The sequence below is a fragment of the Sebastes umbrosus genome, chromosome 16 (genome assembly GCF_015220745.1).
Source record: "Sebastes umbrosus isolate fSebUmb1 chromosome 16, fSebUmb1.pri, whole genome shotgun sequence".
NCBI lineage: Eukaryota > Metazoa > Chordata > Actinopteri > Perciformes > Sebastidae > Sebastes > Sebastes umbrosus.
In genome coordinates, this window is record NC_051284.1 from 16,292,464 (window position 1) to 16,315,764 (window position 23,301).

The following is a 23,301-nucleotide window of genomic DNA, read 5'->3' on the forward strand; positions in this document are numbered from 1 at the left end:
AGCCAATAATGTAGTATTATATTAGACTCATACAGTGAGATGCCTATAGAGCAACTCTACCGTTCAGTGCTTCCGTGAAAGCAATCGTACTGTAGGCAATAAATACAACATATCATAATATCTCACTTCTCATCTGCCGTATAATCTTGTTTGACACTCTTTGGCACCAAAAAAAGAAAACAAAAGGAGTCACCTGAAGTGCTTGTAATAAAAGTGTCCATATGTGCTCAGCAATATGTAATTTAGAGCCCTATCTTTCCCACAGCTCTGTTAATCATCCAGCAAACAGCCAGAGGAGGGCAGTTAAACCAACACTTGTCAAAAGGTGTTACTGTTTCTGCTGTCAGCAACATCTGGAAGCATCTGTATTTCCAGCTGTGCTCACAGCCGATGGAAGGTGGCGGGCACAGACTGCACACAGAACTGGGAGAGTCTCTTACTGAGGATGATGCCGGTGCAGATCAGCGCGATGCCGCTCGCGATGGTGGAGACTACGACCGCCAGGATCAACGATGTCGACATCTGGCCCTGCAGAGACGGGCCTTGAGGAGCTGCTAGGAGAGAGGCGAGGAGAGATTAATAAACTTCAAAATGTGTTTTAGTTTAGATGCTTGATGTGCTTCGATTGGAAAGAGGGATTTATTGTTTGACATTAAAATGAACTGTTAACACATTATGGCTATCATCCAAGAGAAAAAGTAGTGTTTCTACGGGGGTATAATTAAACATACCTATAGTGCTGACACATGTGACGTTGTCGCTGGCCAGGACTTCGTCGTCGTCATCGCAGAGACAGAGGATGAGGTGAACATCTTCGTCTCTTTTGCAGCTCTGCGTTTGACAGTGGCTGCAGTTCAGCTGCACCTTGATCTCACACTCGCCGTGACTCTCCATGGCTACAGGGAACAATGTGCACACACATAAACACATGAATGCAAAGAAACACAAACAATTTGTTAGAGAGGGAGATCATTAAGTTTGCGGGATACTCAAAACAAGATCAGGTGATATGCTGTATGTTTCTTTCTGCCAGCAAATCTCATGAAAAGATCAAACCCAACAATGAACTGAAGTGTTGTCTGATGCATTACAGCTTATTCCTCAGCGCCATTAAAACACATCAATGAGCCACACAGTTGCACTGGGTGACATGTTCCTTCATTACAATTACATCAGATGTTCCTCACTTTCTGACTGAAACAAATTAAATACACAACATGATGCTGTTGCTGACATTTTAACATTCAACTTTGTGTTTTCCTGATAGAAACAGAGCACACTATGCAGTAGGGATGTTAATAAATAATCATTTAAATAATAAAAAATAATAAAAAGCTGACCACTGAGTTACTGCTAATTTCATTCTCATCATCACACACATGCTCTCTCTCGACCAGCGGACACTTGCTAACGTTACGCCGGGCTTGCACTGGCGGAAACCCTGACATTAGTACGCCAGGCAGACACACAGGCGACAACCTCACAGCTAAACTAATGGATGTGGTGGAGACTAAAGTGGCTGCATGTGTCCACGACAATGCACGCAACATTGTGGCTTCTAACTCCCACGGACGGGTGAACTGGGGAGAGCGGCCTGTTTTGCGCACACTGCAGCTGATTATTGGGCTATCGTTGCAGCTGGGCGCCACTTCAACTACAGCACCTTTGCACGCAAGGCACTGATCTTGTCGGTTAACGTCACGCTGCCGTAAAGTGGTATCGGATGCGGTTGTATCCGAGTAGTTTTACGAGTAGGAGTCCAAGAGCACAGTATCAGACCCGGTACCCGATATTGGTATCGGTGCATCCCTAATTACAATGAACATGAGCGCTGTATTTTATTCTGAGTCAATTACAAATACACCAACACACACTTTAATACGCTACTATATCAAAAATTAAGCACAACTACAAGCCAAGTATACTTTATTATATTAAGTATATCTTGATCAAAAGACTAAGTACAAGTTGGCCTATAAGCAAAGTATACTTAGACTTTTCTGTATACTTATCAGTATGAGCCAAGTATACTTATGTATACTTTTGTTAAGTATATCTCTGATAAGTTCATACAAAGTAAACTGAATACTCTCTTATTTTAAGTTTAAAAGAAGTATACTTATAGCACACTTGAATAAACTTCTTTTTGTAAGGGCACTGCTGTAAATACTTGATAGAGCACCAAATCCGTAGCTGAAATAGTCCCCAACAAATGCACTATTTACTCCTGTTTGGGTAATGTTCGCTTAATCCCACAGCACCCAGTTGTTTTAGGAAATTAGTTAGCCTTTTATAAAAATGAAAGTATATTATGTATATACACATCTTCAGCAGGAACAAATAGGCTAGGGGCTGAGAGCCACAGTGACGGTGTGGAAGTCAGAAATCATGAAGAGATGGACTAACACGCTGTTGGTTTTGGTGTTTTCAGGAGAGTTGCTGATGGTCAGAAAAATACAGAATATTGCCAGCCTTGTATTTTAAAAGGGATACAGTAGTTTGGGTGTTTTGTAGTGGGGTTGTATGAGGTACTTATCCATAGTCAGTGTATTACCTACAGTAGATGACGGTCGGCACGCCCTCAGTTTGGAGAAACAGACACGAGTTAGCGCATGGGAGCAAAGTAATGTACTGCTGTGGACGGGGACGGCAGAAAAACATATTTTAGCCACTAAGGCTTTAAGGCTCGCCTGAAGAAAAATCAATATCCGTTAAGTGTACGCTATATTTAGAATATTTTCACCACTTTATCTTGCTGTCAGATAACCCTTTCAAACGGGGAACTGAACTGAAAGTAAAACTTATCTTCAATGCCACCAGACTCAGTTGACAAAAACAGTATAGATACGTTTCACTTTCAGTTCAGTTGCCTGTTGGAAAATACTCTAAATATAGAGTACACTTAAACTGATATTGATTTTTTAAGGTGTGTAAATTCATCTTGCTGCCAGCCCCGTCCACAGCAGAACATTACTTTGGTTCCGTGCCGGTACTCCTGTCTGTTTCTCCAAACTGAGGGCGTGTCGACCATCATACATACAAGCCCACTTCAAAACACCCAAACTATCCCCTTAAACTATGAACACATTATGTTGAGCAATTATGTCTGTATTTGTGTAAAATGTGTCATGTGCTTGTAATAAAATGTGCTCCATTGTGTCTTGACCCTAATTATGAATATAAGGAGAAATGTGTCACAGTAATCTTCATTCATCATTTCAAGACAAGATGATTTGACTACATTACAGAAAAACTTAAAATACAACCGTTTAAAAGTTAATCTCTCTCTGTTTCGATCTCGCTTTCAATGTGTTTCATGTTTGAACACCGCAGAGCCAGCCACTGTGTTTGAAAGCGACGACTGGCAGCACACGCAACAACAACAACAGCGTCTTTCACATGAGAATGAAGGGCTGTCTGTTGGCGCCAAAGGCAACAAGCTACATGAGGCTGTGAATTAGTCAACTGCCTTCCTCTTTGCTCCCGCTAAATAATGAGAATCAGATGGTAGGCTCAAAAAACAAAACACCACTACATATATCCATGTGCATGTGTAGGCCCGAGTGTTCAGACAGAAGTTTGGCACAAACAGGTAAAAGCACATGTAAACACACGCACGCACACCCTGAGGCACTGACTGGATCAATAGCTTGGAGAGCTAAGTGCACAGACGCCCAGGAGCTCAGGATCTAATCTTCACAGCAACAGTGTCTTTACCGTGTTGAATGAGGTCTGTTCATGCACTGATAAAACTCTATTTTAAATAACTCCAAAGATGTCCTTGAGTTTTCACATTACTGCGGCAAAAACAAAACGCATGGTGATAATTCAGTGTCTGATTCATTTTTCAGCGTATCTGCAGGTTTAATAGTGCAGAAATTACACAACAAATCAGTTTTCAATTAGATTTCTTTTCATGACTTCATATCAATTCATCTAATTTATTTACTTAGTCTTTTTTGTCGTTATTGTTCTTTTTCCTCTTCATTTTATTATCATTTTTATGTTCTATTCATCTGTTTATTCATCTCAATTTTTTATTTGAAATTTGAAATGTTGCTAGGAAACTTTCCGCAGAACTTCCACAGTGCTACTGCCCACCACTAACCTGCATTATTATTATTATTATTATTATTATTATTATTATAATAATACGCCTGCACTCTATTTGTCTATTCTATTCCAGTTGAATTAAAAAATATATCTCAAGATCAACTTGCTAGCTTTTTCAGAGGCTTTGTAACCGTATCTCAGTGTCCTTATTAGCGGATTGAGTTTGTTTTCTGTTCTTTTCTACTCTACTTTACTCTATTGTAGTTTGACAAAACACTCTTTAACTCAATGTACACTTACTAGCTTTTTTCGGGGCTTTAAATTGCATCTCACAGTCCTCCTTAAAAGATCAAGTTAGCTCTCTGTTCTTTTCTACTCTACTCTAGTTTGACAAAACGTGCTTAACTCAATGTACACTTGCAAGCTTTTTCCAGAGATTTCAACCACATCTCACTGTCTTCATCTGTAGATGGTGTTTTCTCTCTTTGCTCTCTATTTTATCTCTGTTAACTCCACTCTATTCTGCTATTTCAACTGAATCTCATGGCCTTTATCAGCGGAAGGCATTTGCGCTCTTTGCTCTATTCTACTCTACAATACAATTACTTCATTCTTTTTTATTTATATCTAGTTTGACAAAAAAAATATTCACTCAACGGTCACTTTGACTTTGACACTTTTTTTGGGCTTTCGACGCCATCTCAGTCTTCATCTGCACTTTTGTTTTTGCTGTCTTCTAATCTACTTGACTCTGCTCCATTCTATTCTATTTTATTCTAGTTTGACCAGAAATCTTAACTCAAGGTCCCCTTGCATTTTTCAGTGCTTTCAATTACATTTCATGGTCTTCATTAGCAGATGGAGTTCGCTCTCTATTCCACTCAATTCCCTTCCATTCTTTTCAACTGTGATCTAATCTAATTTACTTAACTCTATTGTATTCTAGTTTGACAAAAAAAAAAATCTTAACTCAATGTCCTCTTACTAGCTTTTTTCAGAGCTTTCAACTGTAACTTATGGTCTTCATTAGCAGATGGACTTCGCTCTCTATTCCACTCAACTCCAATCAATTATTTTCTACTATGATCTAGTCTACTTTACTTAACTCTTATCTATTCTATTCTACTTTGACAAAAACAAATGTTCATTCAAAGGGCCACTTTTTTGATGCTTTCAACAGTATCTTATAGTCTTCATCAGGGGATGGCATTTGATCTCTTTTCTCAACTCTACTTTCTCTATTCCTCCTCTATTTTCAGTCACTTATCAGCATCATTGTCTTCATAACATTATCATATGATGTCAGTCTCACCTGCCAGAGGCTGAAGGAAAATCTCTCCCATTGGATGAATGAATGAGATCCCACTCTGACCGTCAGCTGTGATCTCATCCGTCAGCGCAGCGTCACCTCCTGCAAAAAAAAAGAAAATGTTGTGAACTCTCAGTCAGTACTCATCAGTCAGTATTAAAAATAATGTTAAAACCATTCTGACCCAGTTAGGACAGCTTATGCTCTTCAGTTTGCTGCCACTTTTGACAGTTTTCTCTTGACAAAAAAAGAAACCCACCATGTTTCACGGCAGACGACACCCTTCATTTTCACCTCAGTGACAGAAAGCTGAAAGATTGTGTGATTAGATAGGAGGGATCTTACTATTAACCTCCTCCATCTTGCTGGTTCTGACAAGCTGTTCTCTCACTCAAGGACAAAAGCATATAAATAAAAGGATGTACAATTACTGTGTATGATTACCATGGCAACAAACTGACAAACTATCAAACCGCACTGCATGGTAGTCCTTGACATTACTCACTGTACATGAATGTGACAGTAACAAACGTTGCAAAACTTTTTCCAGTTGAAGATGTGTAATTTATGACAGGAGTCAACTGTTGAGCGCAACTAGACAGCCATAAATTATACTTTAAATGGAGGAACAAATCTCTTTTAAGAGACAGTTACGGCACACAAATGATGAATATTCTTAAGTAGCGTGTCTAGGATGAAGAGACAGAAGAATAGACATAAATGAGATGTGGGTTTTTAGTGAAGGGGTTAGAAATGGTAAAGCAATGTTGTTTGAGGGTGGCTGACAGAATGTTGTTACCTCTGTAACCTCCTCCGCTGCCTCCGGCCGTGCAGGCTCCACCTCCACCTCCAAATCCCCCAAAGGTGGACCAGCTGAGCTTGGACAGGGCCAAGGGACACGAGGACCCCCCCTCAGCACCCTCCACCAGAGACTTTCCCGCCCTCAGGTGAGGACTGGGACTGTCTCTCCAGCCTCCACCTCCACCTTCAGGGACACAAATACAAAACAAGCACAAACTTAAACAGCATTTTATCATATATATTATATATCATACTTTTTAAATATCATACATATTTTGTAAGGGGGAAAAAATATGACCAGAGCTAAGGAGGAAGGAACAAAAATGTGGCAATGTTAAGCATGATTTCGGCGAGGGTTGCAAGTGACCACACGGCCAAAGTGTCACATCATCAGACACGGCCCTTTGCGGGGTTCCGTGCGGCAGGTTTTCGCCTGACTGTGCACATCCACATTTTTCTAAATATGCGGACGCGGATGGGCAGAGGAAATGGAGAACTTTAAGTAGCTTGAGAATGTCAGTTTGCCGCAAGGAGAAACCCGCAGACCCGGAGTATAAAAGATCCAAACATTTCCTCGTCATGATTCAACGCCCATGCACGGGAAGCGTAACTAAAGCTTTAGACAGCAGTAGGGCACTGCATTGCATTTCCATACAGTTAGAGGGCTGTCAAGCCCTAAAAACACTTCTGCAACTGGAAAGTGTCTTTGGTTAGACCCTATCTTCCTGCTAAACCCCCGTGTCTTTTCAAACTCCATGACCCGTTTGTAATGCAGGCCTTTCTATCATAAAGTTATTTGTTTTGTTTTCAATTTTTTTCCGTATTAATAAGGTCAATATGGGATCCACAGGGGGTGACGTTAACTTCCTTAGAAGAAGAAAATAGAGGCTTTCTGGATTTACAACCTTAGACGCTTACATCCAAGGGGAATTAATGAACACTTCAGCATTAGTTTTTATAGTAGTTTTTTCAAGCATTTAATAATTTAATAAAGTTGTTGTGGTTTTTAACTGTATTATCAGTTTTAAACACTCAACCAGGGTTTTAAATTCTATCATTATTTTTGTGATGGTATTTTGTGACTGTGAGTTGTTTTTTTTGGTGTTTAAGTTTGCTGTCTACTTTTATTTTGAAATTTTCTGCACTGGATGTGCAGCATCGTTTGAAGCCTGGCGCTGTATGCGTCTAGCTAAGATTTATATGATCCCGGTGAAGGCATTGCTCCTAAACACGTTGGTGAAATAAAAAAGATTCTTCCTTTGAGTACCTAGTTGGCCGGTGAAGTAGCGACAGCACGCTCCTGCTATAAATGTGTAGTCGCCACCACGAGATACCCTAGATATCTACGTATGAATGGCAACGGATTTTGGTATTGTAAGCCTTTTTGTTTCAGTTTTTAGTCCGAGTAGTATTGACCAACCACGTTTGAGTGGGCTTTGGTTGCATGCAGGTAAACAGTCTGTTTGGAGAGCAAAAGATGCGGAACGCATTAGCCAAAGTGCAATCACGGAACCCATCCTATCGTCTAACGACAGCTTAGCTTTTATTCAGTAACTGAATAAACTCAATTCCATTCTCATGTCTCAAGTTGCTAATCGGACTGTAAACAATGAGCAGCGCATGGAAGAGGAAGTCTTGGAATGCTGTGAAGCTTCGACCGTTGCCATGGTATTCTAAATCCCAAAATATGAAATAAAGAATAATCCCATAACATTATTCATTATTCATATTCAACATTCATTATTATTAATTATTCTCATACGGATATCGTCAGCGGCACTGAAACGGTGGAGATGGAGACAGACAGACAGAAGAACATGTCAGACTGCTGCACCATGAAGCGAAGCTTCGAATACCTTTGAATATTACTCACCAAAGCTTCGAAGCCAAAAAAATAGTATTCACGACAGCCCTAGCTACACCGGAACCCCAGAAATGTTGTCTGTTGCCCCCAGAGGCTAAATCGTCGTCAAACCGATAGTTGATGGGTTCAGAGATTGAGTCGGCTGTTACTGGAGGTTCTTGATTGATTTAGAGAAAGAGAACTATCTGATGGGTGTCCAGCCGGCAAATCGGGCTCTGCTCGGTGAGTTAGGGACTTTATGTCTCAAGAAGGCAAGATTTTCCAAGGAAAGAGCTTTGTCTTGTTGAGACTAAGTTTGACAAGGTGGGAAGACATCGTAAAGCATTAGAAATACACAACATAGAAACCAGAGGAGACAGTCAGCACAGAGCTCTTGTTCTGTCAACCAGTTTTTTGCATGTTGTTGTATTTCTTTGTTTCTGTTCAGAGGCAGCTGGTAGGCGGACATGAGAGGAGCTTCAGCCATTCAGTCGCCCAAAAAAAGATAACACAGGTTTTTGTTGCTTTTGCCTTTTGTTTATCACTTTACACCCATCCACACTGATGTCACTGACAGCCACACACTTTTTTATATTTATATACAAAGTTGAACTTTTGTAACCACAGCGCAGTGATGGAGACAGAGACGCTCCAGCAATAAATAATCATGTACAGAATCTACGCTGATGAGCAGAAGATCACATGTCCACCGGCTGGAGTTCTTAAGCCTTATCAAATTTTGCAATGCAATGCATGATGATGTGTGACGGCAGGATGACCAGTTTCACCATTTCAACACACAGCTCACGCACACACAAATGCACCAGCACATCCACACACACACACACACACACACACACACCTCCTCTACACACTACTACTGTAAGAGCCACATATTTCCCCTGACACTCTGATCTTTATCTAAACAAACCCACAGAGGTTTCAATAAGACGAGCTGATCTGGTCTGGTCTGTGTTGATACTCTGTCGGTCAGGGGGGATTTAGTGAGTACGTTCCAGCAGGCATTCCCAGGAGCAAAGAGAGAGACCTCTCTGCCATATATGACTTGTTCAACCTGTTAGGAAACTAAAAATACAACCAGAAAGATCCCATTATCCACAGGCCAAACATCCCAGTGTGTGAGAGCATGCAGGCCAACGTGTGCTGCTTCGAGTGTCCTTTTTCATCACCTTTGTAATGCATGTTTTTTTCTGAAATGTTAAATTCTTGCTGATCTTAGGGCTTATTCCATTACATATCTCAGTAAAATGTCCTGAAAAAGTGAACTGAGGGTGCTTTCACAAGCCATAGTCCGTTTTGCTAGTCCGAATCAGACACAAATTAATACATTTGGTTTGTTTTCTATTTAGTCTGGTTCGAAAACTATTTCCTGAGGGGCGTGTACGACGGAGCTAATTCATCTTTTTTGTCTCGAGAGCTGCCACTTCTATGCAGGGAATCGCAGGCTTTGATATATTGCTGTCCAAGTGTTTTCACTTTGACTCTGCACTGATCGACTGTGCGCACGAACCCCTGACTTGATTTCATAAACCACTATTTTTGTGAACTTTATTGAGTGTATTCTGTATGTTCACTTTGGCCCAGATGTCAAGCAAACATTGTACTTCTGCAGAAGTCCAGGCCAGTCCTCTCCCACTCATGTTAACCAGTCGTTTACCTGTGTCCAATGCCCGCACAGGCAGCCTGCGTCTTGATTCACCAACTCTTGCATGCGGTCTCGGACCGGTTGTTTTGGTCAAAGTATGATTACTGCGTTCACAACCGCCCAAACGAACCACACCAGAGTTTAATTAAAACGGACCAAATGACTCGGCTTATGAAAGTTCCCTAAATACCAGCATTTAGTGTCTAAATTGACCATTTTGCATATTTAATGGACCATCAAAAAACAAAAACATAAACCGCAACAACCCTGGCTCGCCTCCGGCCGGGACCTACATTGCATGTTCACAATCTGTCTGCCTTCATTTTCTGTTTATTACATACAGGCCTCACTGTCAAGGCTCTCACTGAAACTGCTATTGATTAAAGAAAAAGCCTCTATGAGGACTGTTGACTGCATGTTCTATGGATTATCCAGAATATTAGGAACATTGATTCTGGAAAGATATATATCATTTTCAATGTTGTGAGCACCACAAATAAAATTCTATTCACCGTCATTGTATTAGGATGGAGGGAGTAATCTCAAAGTCAGGCATCTCAAAACCTGGTCAAATAAAACTGAAAGTGTCTGCGTACCACTATGTGATTTTTATTTTCTATGTATTTTAGTTGAGTCAACCCTTTAAACATACAATACATCCTCATTGGTAGTAGTATGGCTTATAATATAGTACCTGCAGCACCAGTTCGACCGTTGGTACTGGGAGCTATGGTGCTGTTTTCATACTGCTCCAGTGGTATCTGGTCCAGATTGGACTCTGGGTCCTCCAGGTAGGCATTTCCTCCTCCACCAGCGGCAATCAGCAGGGGAACCACCTCACCTCCCTCCATCTGAGAAGAGAGCATCATACTCATTTGAGGGATTTTCAACTATGTACACGCTCGGAAACTACCAGTTTATTACAGATGGGAGATTAGAATAAAAGGGACGAGTGAAAATGTGTCTTGTGCCAATTTTATGATAACGGCTTTTCAACCTCTAGCGTATGTCCAATCTACGTAGATTTAAACCTGTGGATAAGAGTGAGACACACTGCTGAACCATTTCAATATGCCTATAGACATTTTTGAAACAACACAAGCATCTTCTGTCACCTTAAAGATGTAGGTGGCTCCCCCACCTCCGCCTCCTCCCCCGGCCCAATCGGCCCCGGCCTCTCCCCGGAGGTTGTCTTCGATCACTGACGACTCTCCCAGGCAGATCCTCTGGGTGTGGGGATTTCTCTACACCACGGGGGGAGAGGGAGATTTGAATTTCAGAGAGAGAGAAGTCGTTCTTCACAAAAGTATGAATCCAGCAGTTTTTTTGATCTTGGTGACTTTCTTGTCTCTCCTCTCCCTGGCAAAAGTCATCCCAGTGGGACAACACACACAATTCAACAAATCCTTCCAGCTCGTCCTCGAGTTCAACCTACTCACCCCCGGGCACGCATCCTCTCCCTGGTGGCCCACCAAGATGTGAAGTATTTCTCCTTTCTCCAGAGGAAATATGGCAGATATGAAGACCCCGTGGTTGCGTTTGTTGTGGGTTTTGGCTCCTTTCCCTCCTGCAGCCCCGTAAGCAGAGATCCTGGGGGAGATCATTGCACCACAAGGGGTTTAAATACTGCGACTGAAAGAAATTGCTTTCTGGCTTAGGCTCTACAGCATACTACACACTAGATGGGCAGACTGCATTACACTTGAACAAACAGCTATTAGATGTCTGTTGTTACAACACACAAATTACTGTCGGAGACACAGACACCTGCTGTTTTATAAAGATTTCCTCTTACAAACAGACCCTCTTTGGCATGAAGAACAGCTGTGCGTAATCCAACCAAAGTGATTCAACAGCCTGTAAATTCAATGTTTAATCCTGCCACTTTTCTGTTGCCTCATTTCATGTTGTGAGCAGTGATAATGAAGTCCCATGACATGACTGCGCAAAGACAATCAAACTGCTTGAAGTCTTGATCTGGCAGGACAACAATCAGTTACACTGAGCATGGAATGAGCAATTTAGATCCCAAGCACGCAGGCAGACACACCACGAAATTGTCGCGGAGCCCAGCTTATCTCTTCGATGACTAAGCTCCTAGAAATGACCTATGGGATTCAGAAGAATGTAAAGTAAAGCGTAATCATCACTGCTCTTACAGGACAAAACTGGCTTTGTGTGTTTTTTTGTTCGTCATTGTCAAAAAGATGAAAACCGACAAAACATCTGGCGTTTGTGGCTCTCATCCTCAAGCTCATTAGTTGTTACTGAATAAATCTTTTTTTTTAAACGGGTCACAGACTACACATTTTCATTTTTTAAAAAAAGGCTAAGTTATTTCCTATAACACCTGGGGACAGCAGGTTTTAGCAAACGAACAGAAGTAAATAGTGCATTTCTATTTACAGCAGCAGGCAGCGTATGTGGGTTGACTCAAAATAAACTAGGGTGGGTTCACCGTAAGGAGGACATGTCACCCAGCTCAACTTAGTGGCTCATTTATGTGTTTTTAATGGTTTATGGACATCGATAAAGGTTCACAGTCTTTTCATGGGATTTGTTGAAAATAAGAAAAATACAGAATATCACCAGACTTACACTTAAACAAATAACTGACCAGCCTGTTGATTTCCACCTTAAAGCTCAAGTAGATGAACATTAAAGCCATCCCCTCCGTCACTTACAGGTATCTGTTAGTAGCAGGCACCTTCCACATTTGGACTCCTTTCAAGGGCTCTTCCTTCCCCACAGTAACACTGACATTTTTGTTCCTGTAGGTGCTGTCACACTGGGCCTGGGTCGGGCCGTGGGGACCGCTGGCACCGCATGAGTTAAACCACCATGTCATCAAAGAAACCTCTGGAAAAATGGAGACAAAGAAAAGTAAAACACTGACATGAGCTGGTGGGAGACAGACTTGTTGAGTGAGTCGGTAAAATGAAGGTACTGCGTATTCACACATAAACACAACAAAAAATACAACGAAATACGTGAGACTCTGGACTCACTGGAAAGTGCATTAACCACCTGGTATGTGAACGCTAAATAATGCAGAATGGATGAAAAGCTTTTGGTCAGCTGGTAGATAAAGCTTGTAGCATGTACCGCCACCTGGTATGTAAATTCTGCATGCAGAATGGATTAAAAATCTCACAGTAGACGAGGGAGGCTTTGGAAATTCACAAGGTATCACGGTACCTGAGGCTGAAGGCTCTGGAAGGGGGCTTAAGAAATCCTCCAAGTCCGCCATGGGCAAAAGAGAGTTCAGATCTGGTGAGAGGCAGGAAGCCAAGGTAGAGAAAGGTGGGGAGAAAGAGAGACAATGAGTCACAGTCAAACATCTGCATTTAAATTATATTCAGACAGAAAGCAACACGGATCAAAAGGAAATGAGAGCAATTCAAGGATGGGTATTTTGGTTGAACATGGGCACATTTCCTGAGCAGGAAAATATCATGAATATATTTCACCCTCTGTAACCACTATGTAGCATCAGACACATTGAATTTTATTCATCTCCATGTTTTCACCTGATGTGTGTCTGTAAAAGATTAAGATTTTACAGGATAGCGTTATTCGCAGTTTGTCCAACCCAAGACCCAAGATCCAAGATCCACTGCACTATCCTTTGCCAGTGCAGAACTGCTGAACTTACTTTATAGCAACGAAAGCCACCATGGTCTAGTTTCAACCCCATAAAAGCATACAAGCCTCCCCAGCAAGATCCCAGCACAAAGAGAGGTCAAATATGCCACAGGTGGAAACATTAAGCTAAGTTATGGCTTACTAAAGTTACTCTGGGTTCCTGAATTGATACCAGTTAGACAATGTTCCAGTCTTGTCCAGCTGGAGCTGATCAACAGCTGCGTATACCACCGTTCACACTGTGCCTCCCCGCAGGTTTTAAACAATCCTTCCCTTAAATCACACACAAAAACAAAAACAGGCCTTTAATCCAATTCTGTGTTTCAACTCTAGTACCATGCCAATTCATAAAATTCACCCCAGGAACATTGAAATAGAGCAGAAAGAGTTTATTTTAAACGTCCGTTCACATGATTGTGAGAATTCTAATGAGAAGTCTAATCAGACTGACACAGGAATGTTTGTACACATTTTCTTGCCATTTTGCGGTGCTGCGTTTGCAGCAAAGCATTAAATGTTGGCTACCCTCATGTCAAAAACAATAATTTTCTTCATTTTTTAAGCCAAACAAATAACTGAGGACCGCTGCAGGGCCGGGCGTCAGACAGCTGTCATCGCTTAGTCTTGACAACAATCAGTCTCAACAGTTGGGAGGACTCCCTGTACTCCTCTGCTCTCCATTTCATTCAGTACAGTGCTCCGTTGTGGATACAGAACAAATGTTGTTTCAATGCATTTAAGTCTAGCTTGGTTACTGGTTAAAAAATAGATTACTCTTTTCATTACTTGTATTTATCAGAAATATTTCTGTTACAAAAATGCCACTTAATTTGTTTAAGAATTTACCCTTCAGCTTGACAACTCTACCAGAAAGTTTACATTACCAAAAGCAAGGACAAATGCAATCAAACGAACAGTCATGTACAGAGCTATGCATGAATGGAATTTGTTACCAAGACATATCACACAAGAAAACAGTAAAATTCAATTGAAAAGTTTAGTTAAAAACAGCATCTTTTAATTAGAGACAATGAAAAAAAAGTTTTGAACAAATTGTGTGGATATAATATACTGTGAGTTGGATTATGTTGACTTGTCTGGTGGATGTGGAGGGGCGGTCTGAGTCAGTGGAGCGGGAATTCTGGAGTGAAAAGGGCTATTTTTCATGTAAGCTACTTACTTCTCTTAGGATGTATGATTTGCCATAACTGCGGGACAATGGAGTGTAACGGACTACTTCAGGAGCTTGTCTTGTCTGAGTCGGCGTTTCAGTCTTGTGCTGCTTTATTCTGTAATGTTATGTTATATTATTTTTCTATGTGTTTTGTCTTGTCCTGTTTATTCTTGCACTTGTCATATTGTAAGTGTGTTTGTGGACCCCAGGAAGAATAGTTGCTGCAATGCTGTAGCTAATGGGGATCCTAACAAACTAAACTAAACTAAAGCTTGATTTATGCTTGCCGCATCTGTGAGGTTCGCGAGTGTCCGCAACGCCAAAGTGACGTCACACCATCAGAAACGGCCCTTTTTAACCTTTATTAACAATCAATGTTTTAGATCTAGATCTAGAGTGAGACAGTCACACGAGACTCAGAAACAATAGTTAGACAGAAATATCTAGATTACAGTGACCACTAGTCATATACACTGAGTATGACTGTAGCATGTGAAATACACTGATATTTCTTCATTCAAATGTCACACAAACACCATTTATGTAGGGGAAACCACCAGTAACTTACATGTTTACCTCCCCTGGCGGAGGCGAGTCCTTGTCCTAAACTAAACATTATATTTGTATTGGTTTTACATAATTATTGCCACACATATGCTTGAACCATAATTAATTGGCGTAGTTTCTGTTACGGTCGGTAGCATTTTATGATGGCATGTTAGCTACCTGTGTCGAAGCAGGCTGCTCCGATCGCAATGTCATCGAGAGCGACATCAGCATTGGAGCCTTTTCCCCACACGGCCGTCACCTTAACGTGGAACCTGGAGCAAAGCACATACACCATTTGGGTATTTAGAGAATAAGAATTTTTGTCTTTATGTGGAAGGCAACATAAATTCAATCCCAATATGTGTAAAACAGCTTAAAATCTTCAAGAGTTCTTCTTAGATCAGGGGTTTTCAAAGTCTGACACTGTGGGCCTCCCCCCACACCAACCCCTCTTAATTTACTTGCTTAGTTTCGCTCAATTCCTGGTTGCCTATGTGATCCTAATTATGTTTTTTGATCCCATAGACAATTGAGCCAAAAAAGTCTGTTATTGCTGTTTGATATAACTTCAGGCTACACCAAACACATAATAAAAGGTCCGGCATACGGTATTTATTAGTTTCTGACTCTGGGAAAGGGGGAAAACAGTAAAATTACCCCAAACTACTGCATCTTTGAACTCTCTCTTTAACAAAATCACACACATTTAGGCTATTCTATGTGATCTTCTGATAACTAATGTAATATGTTTTCATTGAAAGTGTTTGGAGCCCCCTGAGGAGACCCACCCGAAAGCCTCTGCTTTAGATAAAAGCTGCAATTTTCCTCTTTCTCCTCATCAATCTAAAGTACTTGTTTTGTTTTGACGTGGAAAATAAAGGAAATCTAAATATTACAGAGCCTGATGTGAAAAAAGGTCTGTTTTTGAATGACGATGAGGAAAAAGAGGAGGCTACAGTTGTATGATAGAGGTAACCTCTATACACAAGAGAGCGTGCCTGATTCTTTTGCTGTAGCACGTCAGTGTTACATAATCATCTGTTCCTCTACTCTTTTGTTTTCCCTTTTACGCACCCATGATGAAGGCCTGTCAGCTGCAGGGCAACATCCTCCCAGTCATCTGTCCACTGATCATTTCTCTCCCAGACCAGTGGTGCAGTGCTGGTCCCATTCTCCTCTATAGCCACCAGCAATGAACCATTGAAGTCCCCATACAGGTACAGAGAGAAACGCATCTGTACAGAAAAACAGACACCATTTCAGCAAGTAGTTAGCATACTGACAATAGATTTTGTTGCAGCCTCACAAGGAGAAGGGAACAAAAACATATCAACAAAATAGCTGAAAGTATTGTATCTGTCAAAAGAACTGACCTGACAGGCTGTCGTAGAGACCGGGGGAGGGAAAGAGGAGCTCTGAATGGACGCCTCTCGAAGGGAATCACTCTCTCTTACCTGCAGAAACAGGAAGTGCCCTGGAGGGCGCACAATAAATGTGACAGAGCAGAACGCTAACCAGCTCATGAAACACACCGTTACCAAAATAATGGGCACTGGGGATACAGTAATAATTTGAAGAGTTTTTGTATTCTTTATTGCTAGACGAGACCCAGCAGCCTATATAATAAAAAATCAGAAGATTGAAAGCAGCTGTAACATGGGATGAAATATAAACCTATTGTGTGCTCTGTTAGGACGCTTATGTTCTACAGCTAGATTTAAACAATCCATATGAACTCTTCTAGGTCATGCTGTGTAACTTCCTATGGTAGTAATCTAACAAGGCATTCCTATTATTATCTGGGTCAAGAAATAACAAGAAATGAAACGCCTGTTCGAGACGAACAAAATTGAGTTTTGACACTAAGCAGTGTGAGATCTGAGTGTGAGATAGAAATAAGGTCAGAATAATATGCCCATATCACATGTACAGTACTGCACACACACACACACACACTGCCAACCTGGTGTACTCTGCAGAGCGACACCCTGCATGTCTTCTTTCTCCAGAAGTTCGTCTCCAGCAACCCTTCTCCAGGCCGAGTGCCGGTTTGAAACGGACCAACCACATGCATCCTGTTCAAAAGAACAGTGAGAGCCAAACGGAAGGGCACCTGTGGAGGAGGGAGATTGTTATCATATTTCACCAAAACAGACATCACAGCTGCTAAAAAACACATCTTCTCTCCTTGATTCCTCTTTTCCCAAAGCAAGAAATACATTTTGGAGAAATCAGCTGAGCACCACACTTTATACTATCTGCAGGTTAGTGTCCTCTCCCAGACTAGGAAATATGCTTGTTTGGCTTACAGCCACATTAGAGGATTGATAACATTTTTTTTGCAGCCAGCACAAAAACAGCCTGAAAGCAGGGGGAAAGAAATTAGCCAACTTCAAAGATAAAAAAAAAAGCCTCCCAACAACTCCAATATTGTCTTATTTACATGTTGAATCTGGGTCAACATATTTCAAGTTCCAACATCACTATAAAGGCAGGACTTTTGAGCAAACCTCTACATCTTATTTTCAACATGCATGTCTACGAGGGCTGTCAAAGTTAACGCGAGAGCTAGAGTGAAGATACTCGTATCATAGGAAAGTAGAAAACCTAAGAAATCCTTTGGTACCAACCATGTCATACTAGCTTGTCGACAAGGAGGTTAAATAACGCTAAGAAGTTCCGCTAAATTTAAGCAAGGAAAAACTGGCATGGCCATTTTCAAAGGGGTCCCTTGACCTCTGACCTCAACATGTGAATGAAAATGGGTTCTATGGGTACCCACGAGTCTCCCCTTTATGCCCACTTTATGATAATCATGTGCAGTTTGGGTCAAGTCATAGGAGTTTGCCATGTTATGATTTGAGCATATTTCTTATCCTAAAAGCAGTACCTGTGAGGGTTTCTGGACAATATTTGTCATTGTTTTGTGTTGTTAATTGATTTCCAATAATAAATATATCATACATTTGCATAAGACAGCATATTTGTCCACTCCCATGTTGATAAGAGTATTAAATACTTGACAAATCTCCCTTTAAGGTACATTTTGAACAGACACAAAATATGCGATTAATCATGATTAACTATTGACAATCATGCGCTTAATCACGATTCAATATTTTAATCGATTGACAGCAATAACGTCTACACATGTTAAAGAAATAGTTCAACATTTTGGGAAATATCCTTATTTAGTTACTTTCCAAGAACGAGATGAGAAGGTCGACGCCTATCTCCGTGATTGGTATCGATCTTCTTTGCTCGCTCTCACAAAGAAAGTGAATAAGCACATTTCCCTAAATGGACTATTCTTTTTGTAACACCCACCACACCTTTCCCGGTCCGTGTCAACTGCCACATTTTAATCACACAATGTACATGTATGATGGGTAAGACGACAATAAAAGCCATTTACAAAATGTCGAAGGCCCTTTAACAGAGTATTTCATGAACACTCATGCAGGATCAATTTTACTTGCAGGCCATTGAAAAAACTACACCACCGCTGTGACCATCTCCTCTTTCCCAGGAATCCACAACGCAATAGCTCTAAATAGCCCTGACTACCACTGATTTCACCACTGACTAAAGCGGTTGATTCTCAGCGTGAGGAATTGTTTTTGTACTGAATGATGGATGGTTTTAAAGATAGGAATCTGTGAGGTGCCAGGAAATGAAAGCCATTAATTGACTCTCTGCAAACACACTTTTCTGCAGCATATTTTTCAAATCTGGGATTTTCAAAACACTGATAAAATGATTTTGAGATGAAAAAAGCATATGAAATTCCTTATAATACAATAAAAGAATTTCCAGCTCATGAAAAAAATACACAAGCTGAAATGCGTGTAACAAGCAGAGTGTACGTGTGCTGTGAACCTGCCTGTGTAGACGCATCTTTCTATCTGAATAATGTGTCGAGCTTTAGATCAGGATTTTGTTGGTCAATGGCGCAATCGCTTTTTGCTGCCATAAGATAGCAATGTGCCAACAAAGCGCCTGCTCACACCTCATTTTAAGACCAACACGCCCATGGGCGCCCAGATGGGCATTTGCTTCAGTTCTTACACAACGTGGGTGCTGGGCGTGAAAATGACAACGGCATCGTTTTGAAACTAGCAATGACAGTTGCGCAGCTTTGCGCTGCTTTGTGCTGGGTGTAAGATAGAGCCCTATATGTCCAAATAATAGTTACTCCCTGCACTTTAAACATATTGAGTAAAGGCCCTTGGCATGGAATAATCCAGTCAGACTCAAAGGATTAAAAATCTTCATGGATTTAAGTTTTAATACAGCTAATGCAAATGGATGCAGCCTGCCAGTAGCACCATATTCTGCTTTAGGACTCCTGTACTGTATGCTGGCCTCACTTAACTCTCCACCCACAATCACACAAAGTGAAGCACTCACAGAAACATCTTTTGCTTTGCATGTTGCTTTCACACTCCCACTCTCACAACCAGTCCAGTGGTGCAGATCAAATCAAATTAAAAATGATTCATCATCACACAAGGGGAAACCTCTAAAGTCGACTGCATAAGTGCATTTTCAAGTGTTACTAGTAGAAATTGAAGGCCGTGATTTCCCTCAAAACAGCATCTTATTCTGTATGTTGTGATTTTGATTTAGAAAAAACAAAATCTCACCACAGATGAAGCCCTCATCCTCTCCTAGAGGACAGTCGGTGTGGAAGTTGCACACTTGGCTTGGGTCGATGCAGAATCCTGAGTTTTCACAGAGGAAAGATTCCCCACAAGCCGTATCCAGACTGATGACCTGGTGTTCTGCATCCCAGCAACCACACAACAGTTATACAATCCACTACATTGTGGAGAACTAAGCCTTATTAGCCACTTAGTCATTTATTAGTCATTACTTTCTTTTCAGCTGCTGTGGAAAACGATGTTCCCAAACATGTGCCACTGTGAACCATCAACAGATTTCCAGTTTAAACAAACTGTACAGCTGGTTCCTTCCATTTGGTGCTTATCAGAGGAAACAACTACTATGGCATTTGGTTTGAACAGAAATCAGTAAATCACAGCTCTAGAGAACATGATGAACTCACCTGATTCACAGTCAATGAGCTCCAGAGAGTCCAGAGCCACAGTGCCTCCATCTTCCCCCAAACAGGAAGTGTAAAGCAGAATCACCTGGAAGGGCTCGTCCACCTGACCAATCACAGTCTCCAGAACCTCCCACTCAGCCCTGCAACAACCAATCACAGAGAAATGTCTTTTCACATCCCTTCACAGTCACCTTTCATCCTCCTAAGCTAACATGGTTAATAACATTAGCTAATGTCACTACCAAACTGAAAACGAGGTCAGTTGAAGTCAGCTGATGTTGTTTATCACATATGTGTATTTTATATCATGATGTTCTCGGTGAAGCAGGCCTTAGCAGAAACAACCAGTTTAAAAATACTTTTTGTCCCAATTAACCCCTCTGCTGTCTTCAAGATAAAGACTTTTACTCCTTGAAAAACTTTTGCAATCTACTTGAACTGAAGTTTAGAAAAAACAAACAGTGGCAGCTCGGTAATCAGGGTTACCTTGTGGCATTTCATTGTAAACAAACACTTGAAGGCCAAGAAAACATGTAGAACACATTTTCTGTTCAAACAAAATATATGCTTTTTTGAAACCTGCATTGTATATCAAATTGCGTCATTCATCTTTTGCTATTTAATTGGCGCATTGTTACCTTTTACCGGCACGACACTGCCACCATTGACCATATGCAGTCAGCAAACACAACACCCCCATAGTTGAGGCATGTACAGTAAGTGGATCCTTGTGCACAGCATCCACAGTATACAAATAATAGAGCTCACCAAAACATGCATCTAAACGTCCACAGCTCCACAGGGTACCTGTACACATTATAATCCATCCATCCCCTTGTTATGTTATTACTATGTTCCCACCTGACATGCAGCAGCTCTGCTCTTGCAACAATGCAACGATAGCGACCATTACAAAGTACAATTTCACTAAAGATTTGACATTTTTGATCTCAGAATGCCACCCTACATATGTGAGCACACCTTCACTGAGCTTTACTTCACACATTACACATCCACCTCTCAGAGTCCATTTCTAAAAATACACCCACGCTGGCACAGCTTCAAAAAAACTGTACATTTAGTTAAGTGGGTGATGTTTCACTGTCGGGTACATACAGTAAAATGAGAATAATGCGTACAATCTAGGGGGCCGTTTCCAGGTCTGTTATGAAAGAAAAATGGTGAATTAGGACGGTTGCTTACTTCTGAAAAACAGTCAGTGCAGGTGAAACACACACAGCACCACCACCACAGTAAAAGATGCATCACATCAGATGGGAACTGTGCTTTAAATGGAGAGTGCGTCTATAAATTCCATCTACAGGTTAGCATGTGATGAATAGCGAGCTGAATAAATGAAACCACTGTCTGTGTGTCTCATAATGGAATTGCTCAGTCCATTAGTGCACAGACACTAACAAAGCCAATGTACAAACTTATTGCATATGCCCATCCATCCTTCTTCTGTCCTAACCAATTACATATAAATTCATTTCCAGAGTCTGCATCTGGACACATGAATGCTTTTAGCTGCTCTGAAGATGGCTGTACTTTAGCGTTAGATCAATAGGAAATACCTGTCCCTCTTTCCCAAACAATACACAGGGGACCGCTGTCCCCACACAGTCACAATTCTACAGTTTGTCCCACATGACAGCTGAGAAACATTTTCTTTATTTAACTTTAGAACCACAGAAGTAAAAGATATTAGTTTCTGTGCCCTTGCTCTGTCTGAAAGCCTGTGTCACCTTTCATTGCAGCGAATCTAAGCTGCCTTTTATACATTTCATACAGTAGGCTGGACCTCAACTTGAAGAGCACTTCAATCAGTAAAGACGCAGGGTTTTTGCTTTTTGACACTAATTAAATGGACATGCTGTGCTGCATGATAAATATATATTCTGCAGAGGCACGGAGAGCCTGTTCTGAGTGTGTTGGCTGACCTGCGGTCGTCACGTCGCCTGTGGTTGATAACCACAGAGTGAACAGCTGAACCTGAGTGGGCCGGCTTGATCAGGAGCGTGAGGTTCCCCACCGATGGACCGGACTCATACAGAGCCACCTGCAGGATGCAGTGCCTGTCGTTTCCTGGCAAAACTGGGCTGGTTAAGTGGTACTTGCACCTCCCAGAGGCCTCAGCGGCAGGGGAGGAGCTTAGGAGGAGGAAGTGCCCTAGAGTGATAAAACAGTAGAAATTTCATGCATGACAGTTTTATAGTCGCCACATAATACTGCCACTCCTATAAATCATTTGACAAATGCTTAAACATTAAGATAAATCACAGACTAGGCATTAGGAAATATCAAGCACAAAATCAAAATAAATGTCAAGGGAGATTCAAAAGAGCTTTTAGTCCAAAGATCCATTACTGGGGTTTCTAACCTCTAAATATGTTTCATAGAAGAAAAAGGCATGAACAGTATGCTGAAGCACCTATTGAGTTTCTTTCCAGAGTCTCTTACCGTCAGAGCTTCCCACTGAGTGGTCAGCCACGGGCATCATCCCCGCCTGAGCGCCTTCTGGTTGCTGTGGCGACACCACTGACCAGTCGATTTGGTCGCTGTGATTTGATAAAGTCCAGTGGCACGGTGACTCAAAATCACAGGAGGTAACTGAAAGACAGAAAGACGAGAGTGTAGCCATAACTTACTGTTTGTTTTGTGTAAATATTCAAACATGTGGGGGATTTACTTAACACTAGAAACAAATGTTAATAAAATCACAGTTAATAAAAGCGAGATTTTTGTCTTCTATCCAAAGTTTTACAGTGTAACTTTGGATAGAAGACAAAAATCTAACAGGCATAAAACTTTGGAAAACTTTCCAAAGTTTTATGCCTGTTTTATGTTTTTGTTTGTATGTATAAAAAACATGATTATTTAACACAGTGGTTCTCAAACATTTTCACATCAAGGACCCCTAAACCGACACAAATTACACTGCGGACCCCCGATTGATAAGATTTTGTCCCAGGGTCTCCCATCTGATAGGATTTTTGCTTTTAGACATTTTATTACAGAAAATGTATGAAACCCATGACCAAAATAGTCATAGATTCTGTCATTGTTTTATTTATGAACAAAATTATGGTGAAAATAAATTATTCATCCCCTTTTTAACAGATAAAATTTAACAGACTAAATCTTGAATTTCCAAAGCCAACTAACCAACCAAACTTTGATTCCCCCCCAA

At 41.1% G+C, this 23,301-nt stretch overlaps 1 protein-coding gene across 3 annotated transcripts in view; it reads right to left on the minus strand.

The window, feature by feature from the left end:
* The window catches only part of ltk (leukocyte receptor tyrosine kinase), a 65,868-nt gene that overhangs the window by 13,897 nt on the left and 28,670 nt on the right, over positions 1-23,301 (minus strand). For 2 of the 3 annotated variants that reach the window (XM_037747098.1, XM_037747100.1), the window contains exons 3-19: positions 22,572-22,721; positions 22,052-22,280; positions 20,109-20,248; positions 19,687-19,824; positions 17,004-17,153; positions 16,414-16,514; positions 16,115-16,275; positions 15,218-15,312; positions 12,871-12,942; positions 12,357-12,531; positions 11,112-11,262; positions 10,788-10,916; positions 10,367-10,523; positions 6,162-6,347; positions 5,366-5,464; positions 732-896; positions 441-554 (exon numbers count right to left, since the gene is read on the minus strand). In XM_037747098.1, coding sequence (XP_037603026.1) covers positions 441-554; positions 732-896; positions 5,366-5,464; positions 6,162-6,347; positions 10,367-10,523; positions 10,788-10,916; positions 11,112-11,262; positions 12,357-12,531; positions 12,871-12,942; positions 15,218-15,312; positions 16,115-16,275; positions 16,414-16,514; positions 17,004-17,153; positions 19,687-19,824; positions 20,109-20,248; positions 22,052-22,280; positions 22,572-22,721 — 2,412 coding nt within the window. The remainder of the gene's footprint in view (positions 1-440; positions 555-731; positions 897-5,365; positions 5,465-6,161; positions 6,348-10,366; positions 10,524-10,787; positions 10,917-11,111; positions 11,263-12,356; positions 12,532-12,870; positions 12,943-15,217; positions 15,313-16,114; positions 16,276-16,413; positions 16,515-17,003; positions 17,154-19,686; positions 19,825-20,108; positions 20,249-22,051; positions 22,281-22,571; positions 22,722-23,301) is intronic. The other variant, XM_037747099.1, reaches the window with a different exon arrangement.